Source organism: Pelobates fuscus, chromosome 8 (genome assembly GCF_036172605.1).
Source record: "Pelobates fuscus isolate aPelFus1 chromosome 8, aPelFus1.pri, whole genome shotgun sequence".
NCBI lineage: Eukaryota > Metazoa > Chordata > Amphibia > Anura > Pelobatidae > Pelobates > Pelobates fuscus.
In genome coordinates, this window is record NC_086324.1 from 151,497,983 (window position 1) to 151,506,827 (window position 8,845).

At 39.1% G+C, this 8,845-nt stretch overlaps 1 protein-coding gene across 2 annotated transcripts in view; it reads right to left on the reverse strand.

Moving 5' to 3' along the window:
- The window catches only part of TTYH3 (tweety family member 3), a 102,619-nt gene extending 97,326 nt beyond the window's left edge, over positions 1-5,293 (reverse strand). For both annotated transcript variants that reach the window (XM_063430437.1, XM_063430436.1), the window contains exon 1: positions 5,022-5,293. In XM_063430437.1, the coding sequence (XP_063286507.1) occupies positions 5,022-5,147 (126 nt within the window). In that variant the 5' untranslated portion in view covers positions 5,148-5,293. The remainder of the gene's footprint in view (positions 1-5,021) is intronic.
- Positions 5,294-8,845: the final 3,552 nt, after the last annotated feature.

The following is an 8,845-nucleotide window of genomic DNA, read 5'->3' on the forward strand; positions in this document are numbered from 1 at the left end:
AGGGAAAAAAAAAAAAAAAAAATCTGGTTTCACTTTCAATGGGATGTAATTTACCTTAAACAATTCCATCTCTTGCTCTGTAAATTGAACTTTAATCACATACAGGGTCTTGCAGGGTCTAGCAAGCTATTAAAATAGCAGGGGATAAGAAAAACTAAATTAAACAGAACTTGCAATAAAAGGAAGGATAAACTTTAGCTGACTCTTTACAGGAAGTGTTTAGGAAGGCTGTGCAAGTCACATGCAGGGAGGTGTGACTAGGGTTCACAATCAAAGTGATTTAACGCCTAAATGGCAGAGAATTGAGCAGTGAGGCTACCAGGGAATGTTCTATACACCAAAACTGCTTCATTAAGCTAAAGTTGTTTTGGTGACTATAGTGTCCCTTTAAGAAACTGTCTGGTAAATGACAAAGATTTAATAAAAAAAAAAAATACATGTCTAATGTATGGTTAATTTTTTGTTTTTTAACGAAAGCACACTACCCTAACCACTGCCTGCTGTAATGCTTGCTCCAATAGATAATGCTGTACTTTAACTAACACACACACACACACAAATGTCCCACTGTGGGCTCTTTTTAAAATCCAGCCTCATAAACATATACTCTTTCAGCAAATACAGAGACCAAGGTCATGTTTCTTGAGGAATGGGGCTTACATTGTGTCACCTCCACCTATGCATTTACAAAACATTCTTTACCGGCAATAACCCTGAGCCACTCTAGCATGTTGTGGGTTATAAGGTAAGCCACAAATAACAACGATCCTTCCCCAGACATTAGGTACCAATATATAGACGGAAGAAGTTCTAGCATTTTTGGGCAGGAAGAGTGCAATAGAAAAAAGGGAATTACTCACAGCTGTGCACAGATTCTTTCATTATCCTCATGAAGAGGGTAACAATTTTACGCAATCAGAAGGTGAGAAAGCGAATTAAACTATGTGAAACAAAGTCAAAGCATGAAGCCATCTAGACTAGAGCACAAAATACACTTTAAAAAATTGCTCCACCACAGCCAGGGTTAAAAACTAAAATAAAAAATACAAGTATATATATATATATATATATATATCTCATATTCCTTTTATAAAATGAAAACAATGTGAATTTAGATTTATTACACTAAGAAAGTGTATTTATTTTACATGCAGTCCATTGGGGAATAAAATGCAGGAAGGAATGAATGGGGGGGAGCACAAAAGGAGAACTGCTCCATCACAGACCCTTTTCAAGCAGTGTGACCTAAACTGACTGTCCCTAAAGCAGAACTTTTTAGAGATTTTGTGCCGGAGGTAGATTTTCCTTTGGCTATGCAGTTGATGCACAATACTACATTTCAGAATACCAAAACCACTACAGCCCAGTTTTCCATGTTTTTCTAGAGGGTTCTCCCTAGTGTCCAAATTCCACACGGATAAGAAAAAAATAAAAATAAAAAAAATAAATAAAAAATTATATATATAATCCGTGTGGAATTTGGACAATGATATGTTAAACGCGCAGAGCTACCTGACCATGGAGATCTCTGTATCATTGTATTTTAACTAACCTTGCATTTTTATGAGACAATGTAAATGAATTTTTTTTTTGGCAATTCCAGTACCAAGGGTCCAGGTTTTGTCAAATTACTCAAGAATAGGTTTGGCTACCTGTGGCTATTACCCAGAAACATCTTATACCATAACCACTTGTTAGAGCGCCTGTCTAAATTAGCGTGTTTAATTACTTTTTTTATATCGCAACTACCGTACTTAATAATTTAGCAAGACATACTACAAGGTTTTATATTGCACTTCACGCCATCCATGGCTGCAAGTGACTCCTAGCTAAACAAGATGACAGTGTCAACCAAAATTCAGACAATGGTAGAATTCCTGGGCCCCTTGAATAACCATGTACTTGTTGATACTACGCAATACAATACAATTTGTTTGGAAGAATTTACTAAACGTTTTCTCCATTTCCCAAAAAAAAAAAAAAAAAAAAAAATGCAGGTATGAAGTCTGGAGGAGGCAAGAAGGGCAACAGAAGGCATTTCAGTTGTATCCAGGTACGAACATTATCATTGTATAAATTCACAAAAGGGGATGGTTAATAATACACCGTACAGCATAGGAACTTGCATTCTGATTCAGGAGGTGCCGAATTATTCCAATAGTTAATAAAGCATTTGAGAAGATTCACCAAACCAGTCTGTATAGTTGAAATATAGGCTTATAGGTCCCGAATTAATTTTTTTGGGGGGAAAAAAAAACCTTTAAAATGAAGGATTATGAACAATATTTATATGTATATCTTTTGATATTTTAAAGAAAAGAAAATATATATTTAAATGTTTATGCCAAAAATATTAAAACATTTGAAACGCTTATCCAGAAATGTAAAAACAATACATAGTAAGTAAAAGGATGGCACAAAACAAAGGCCATTTTAAAGTGCTACAGAATGGATGCTTTCATTAGAGGCTTAGCATCCACCACATTTTGTTAACCTAGCAATTTTATGGTCACCGAACAAGTGGAAAAATGGCTGTAATGCCCACACAATGCTAACCTCCGTGCCCAACACTACCTTGATAATGATATGTGCAAGCTGAATGAAATAAAAACACACAGATGTGACAAACCACGCAAAAGAATGCATCTTAAAGCGACACTCAGTTTTAGGTCTTTTTTGCACACGTAAAACGTCCATTTACAACGGGATAAGTTGGAACTGAAATCTTCTCCTTTAACTAGATAGAGCCACCAAGAGCACCCATCATTACTAAAAAGTCGCACATGTGGGTGAATACAAAATGGCACAATGCGAGTCTACAGCGCACTGTGCAACATGTTGTCTTTGTCCATCAGCCATTGCAAGCGACAGCTGATGGGAAATGGCAGGATGTGTCTAGAGAAGCGTAACCTATTGCCACACAGAGGGCAAAAAAAAAAAAACAGATGATACATGAAACAAAGTAATTCCTATTTTGACTTCTCTCTCTTTTTATTGTTGGAAAACCCAGTGTGATAAAAAAAAAAAAAAAATCACGCAACAACAACAACAACAACCTTTATGAAAAACCAATTGCAGGTGACTTTAACCACGATTCAGTTAGAAGAAGTGCATGAGATTGCAGGATTGTCAGTGTTTGGCCTTTGTTTACATTAATCTCCGCTGGCTGGGATCACAAACTGACAGAGTTAATCAGTAAACTCCAAATTTTTACCAAATTAAATTGGACTTGGAAAACGGAGCCTGAAATAGCCAAGCGTTGACTTTTTCCAGAGCAGCTATATGTCTAAATTTTGCAATTCTGAAATAATTTTCCAAAACCGCAAAGTTTAGTGAATAATCCGGTCATTTTCCTCCAAAGCAAAACGAAAATAAAAGGTGACAAACTTGCTTTAGGGGGCAAATCACAGCCACTGACATGACTTCATAGGACTCACAGGATCACAGGAAACACAAATGCACAACATTCCTTTTAGATGATAAATACAAAAATATATTAAAAAAAAAATAAAAAAATACAAGAATCTCAAAATATTAAAAGTTCCTCTTTTCACTATATATGTGTGGGGGTGTGGGAAACATCGCAGATTCGTACTTATGAAAAAATAACTTTTTTTTTTTTTACTTTTACATACTGAAGGACTCAGAGCAGATGGGAACCAATGTTAGCAATGCATGACAGCTAAGCACTAAATTAATATTAATCCCACTGCTAGTCATAGCGTAGACTTGCTTTTAGGGTTAAACGAATGTGGTTTATTTTGAGATCTGTAGGAAAAAACACAAACGTTCAATGCATGACAGTGATATCACACAAAATCTAGACCCTAAAACTGGAGGGGGGAGACCTACAAGGATTCTGGGATGTACATTCTGACTGTCGGCCATTTTTTGCTCGAATCCACGAATATTGTAACAAAATGGATAATTCTGTCGAATGGAAAATAGCAAGCAAATGTCACATTGAACACACAAACACAGGGTGACCATTGTTCTCACGGTAGGAGAAAAAGAAATAAGAAAGAAAATATATATCCTGTAGAGTAGCTATAATTTTAGACATGAGATCTAATCACTTAACTAAAATCATTACATGTATATAAAGCACATATGTATGGATAATAGCCATTAAATAAAAAAGAAAAGAAAACGAAACTCTGTAGTAAGAGGTATCTTGTTTTATATAAAAAAAAAAAAAAAAAAAAAAGCACTGTACACACAAACCCTAAGATCCCATGGGTAAAGCCTTTATTGCCTTTTTGGTTATGTAATGCTCATCATTTCTATAAGCAATGTACCACGCTGCAGAACATGTTGGTGCCATTTAAAAACAGAAGTCAATAAATAATTCTCATGTCACACAGTGATTTTTTTTTTTTTTTTTAAATTCTTTTCAACAATGGGTAACATGATCTTCAGCAGTGAAAGGATGACATTCGAATCGTTATGCTGTTTATATGTAGTATGCTGGTACAGTGTGAATTCGAAAATATAACAAACTGACCCCCTGCATGGAGAAAATACTTTATTTACAAATCAAGCACAGGGACACCATATGTGGTATTTCCTTCTATTGTATCTTAATGTGGACATTATCTCATCCACTCAATCACACACACAGACTAGCAACAGCAATCATTACAGTCAGGGGATGTATTTGTGATATATATTTTTTTTTTTTTAAAGTGAGAATTCCATATTTAGAATATTAAGGTAAATGTAGACACAATAGCAGTTTACTAAAGGAGAACAGCTTCTGTGTTACAGTGAGGGGTCAGCATTACAGCTGATTATGCAGAATGGGGGAGGTAGACCCCCCTCTAGCTGCTGGCAATGCCTCATGGGAGTTGTAGTCCTGTAATAGCTGAGGTGTCTGTCTACCTTTTAGATCCCCCCCCCTCCTTTAATTCTCTGAGAGTCAAGGCTAAGTGGGGGAGGGGGCCATTTAAAGGGCCAGGCCCCCTGTTTCCATGTCTTTCCATGGTGTGACCCTCTCCCCTCCCTCTCCCCCGGGGTCTTACCTGCTGGTAGCCGGTGTCCTCAGGTTTGAAGTCCCCCTCCAGGGTGTCCCAGTGCAGGTTGAGGTGGGGGAGCCGGTGCAGCAGGTTGACCCACCATGGTGGGGTGTAGCTGATGGCGGCGGCCATGGTGAAGGAGGCTCAAAGCCGCGGCCTGCCAGTCATGGGCTCACTCATTCCCCGGCTCGGCCCCTGGGAGCCCAACACATCGCCAGACCCACTGAGAGCAGCCAGGCTCCGGCTCTTTGTCCGCCTGAGAATCGATCTGCTGCAGCCCCGCCCCCCGCAGAGAGACCCCGCCCTCACGGCCTCATTGGACCGCCCGCAAACATGACCCCGCCCCTCTTGGAATCATAGCCCCGCCCCCAACACACTGCCTCACGTCATAGCTCCGTCCCCCAGCTTGGACAAGTCCCCGCCCCATGACTGAACTAGCCCTTACATCAGCTTCTGCTAAACTCCTCCCTCTAACCGCCCCCTCCTGACCAGAACTCCTCCCCCAGAGTCGACAACACAGACTGCCTGACTAGCCCCGTCCCCTGGGCTGTAATACCTCGCACAGCGTGCAGGCCCCGCTATGATTCACGTGCAGGGAGCATTGCTGCCATTAGAGGGCGCTCGGGGCAGCAGACACGCCCTATGGGAGGGGCCTCCGGGAAATGATTTGTGTTCAGCTGTAAAGCAGCCATAGGGATCCTACAATGCTGCTACATCACTGACAGCTCAGTGTTACACCAAACACCATAACCACTGCACTCTACAAACACCATAACCACTACAGTCCATAATGGGATATTCTAAACACCATAACCACTGCAGTCTACAAACACCATAACCACTGCACTCCATAATGGGATATTCTAAACACCATAACCACTGCACTCCATAATGGGATATTCTAAACACCATAACCACTGCAGTCTACAAACACCATAACCACTGCACTCCATAATGGGATATTCTAAACACCATAACCACTGCAGTCTACAAACACCATAACCACTGCAGTCCATAATGGGATATTCTAAACACCATAACCACTGCACTCCATAATGGGATATTCTAAACACCATAACCACTGCAGTCTACAAACACCATAACCACTGCAGACCATAATGGGATATTCTAAATGTTATGTCAAACCATTTGAAATTGGTTTTGCTAAATCTTCCTACTTACCACAAAACATTTACTTGGGATGACATAATGAGCATATGATACCTCTTGTTACCTGCCTAGGAAATTTGTACACGGTATAGCAGGATTTGGCTGCAGCTCCTCTAGTGCATGCAAATTGATTTGTGCTCCTTTTTTTGTCAAGTGTGCCCATGTCTAAATGTTAGATGGACTGTATTGTGTGTCACTGTAAATGGACTATACTGTGTGTAGTGTAAGGGGTAAGGGCTGTTGTGTAGTGAGATGGGGGTTGTGTTATAGAGGGGTGAAATACGGGCTGTAGTGTGTTAGAGACTAGGGACAGTAGGTGTGTTGGGCACATAAAAATAAAAAAGGTAGCTGTACTGATAACCAACCCTTGCATAACATCTTTTTACATTAACTCAGCTTTGCTGTAGGTTTATCCATCCTCGCAACCATTAGATTGTGGCAGCAGTAAACGCGTTTGATAACTATACGGTTCTTAACACCATTTTTAATATATTTTAACTAACCTTTAAATGAACACTAGAAATACCATGAGATGTAGTGGTTTTGGTGCCAGGAATGCTCTGGAATCCTGGCCGTTGTAAGAAGTGAAACTGTTTTAGAATTGTTTGACTTTTTCATGGTGTCTGCTGGGCGCCACTTCCCGCCTCCACTACTTTCAACAAAGAGCTGGAAGCTCCTGCTTAGTAACTGTAAGCTAAGCCCTACAGTGCAGGACCAGCTCATTGGCTGAGAGGGTTAGCTGATCGTTCCCTTCCACTAATGGGCTTAGCTCAGACAGAGAATGTCCAGCTCTCTGTTGGTTGTAGTTGTGGAGGGGAACAATGACCAGTGGACTCCAGGTGGGAAGTCAAACCATTCTAAAACGGTTTGAATGGCGTTGGTGTTTGAAGCGTTCCTGTAAGTATCTAGAGAGTGAGTACTGGAGTTGTTTAGCAATAAAAGAACACGCCAGAAGAAAAATACATTTATAATGAAGAAAAAAAACTTTTATACAAAAGGCGGAAGAAATGTTCATGAACAGATTTATTCAATTAACTTTAAATTTTAGCAAATTAAAATCGAATGTCAAAATGTAGGCAAAAATTACTGTGGTCACAACTTGGCTCTTTCTGCCTGAATTTGACTATACATAGTGTTATTCACAAAAACTCTCAGTGGCCCTTGCCAGAACTGCAAAACCTTATGGTTACGTACGGCAAAACCTTATGGTTATATACAAATAAGTATATTCTTCATAAGATTTAACAATGTCTGGATTTTGCCATGCTGGCTCTGAGTGAGCCACATTTGTACCTGGATTTCAACAGGACCAAATGCTGGCGGACAGCTGAAATGCATAAAATACAAGCCTCGGCGCTTAAAATCCAGAAATAAATTTTAACTATCTGAACTATTGGCGCACTGGCAGCTCTCATAGCGAGTGGGCATATAGTTAAAACAAGCAGGGTTATTATGTTATGTGGCAGCTGGCCACATTAAAAGTTAAAAACTATAATTTCTCTGAAATGTATTCATAAACATATTGTTTAGTAAATCACTTTTTAATTAACTTTTTATTTTCCATGCTCACATTTTTTGTTATTCACATATATATTTATATTTTCTTTGTTAATTTTACATGTATATATTATTGGTCTTATTTACTTTTTTTTATTTTTTTATTCTAACATTTTTGTTATTCTCATATATGTATATATTGTTTATTTTTATAGTCATGCTTATTTTTTGTTTTCTTTTATTGTTAGATACATTTTTTAAGTAAATATCATTTTTATTGGTTTTTTTTTTGTTATTTTTCATGGCAGCATTAACATGGAACAAATGAGCAATTCAAACAGCGAAGCGCGCAGGCCTCCAGAAATGTTAGGAACAGTTGATATTTATACATTGTCCGCGTTGGACTCGCAGGTCCGGTTGAGTTAAACATGCCAGTTTTGAATCAAGTTTCGTTAACCCTTATTAATGACAAGATGTAAACATATGTGAGTGTGTAGCGGCTTTATGAGGGATGGTGCGTTCCCAGTGATTTAGGTTCGGTCTGTGTAGTTATTTATCATATGGCTACGGGGTCTGTTTTTTTTATTGTATTTGTTTACAGGTTGTAATCCCACATCGCATGCACAGGAGACGTTTAAGCCAACAGGCAATGAGGCACGCGTGTCTCTGAGCAAGTTGTTATGGTTGGTACCGTAAGATTGTACTTATAGAACTCGTAGGTCTTTCAGGTCACTTTATACCATATTCGGACCGGGTGTATTAACTCTCAGTAGGGTTTTACTTGCTGTCAGCAGATGGTTGGTGGTTTTGTGTAGATTTACTTTTTTATTTTATTTTATATTTTAAAGGAGCACTATAGGGTCAGGAACACAAACATGTATACTTGAGATCATAGTATTAAAATCACCATCTAGCCCCTTTGGCCCCTTCTTGCCTCCCTAAATATAGTAAAATCCTACTTGTATTCAAGCCTACAGCTCCTGGCTCTGCCACTGTTTGCCTGTGAACTGACCCTGTCTGCTGACATCATCAGAACTGGTGGTCTGAGCCAATCACAGTGCTTCCTCATAGGATTGGCTGAAACTGTCAAGGAAGTCAAACACAGTCCTGGCCAATCAGGATCTTCTCATAGAGATGCATTAAATCAATGCATCTCTATGAGG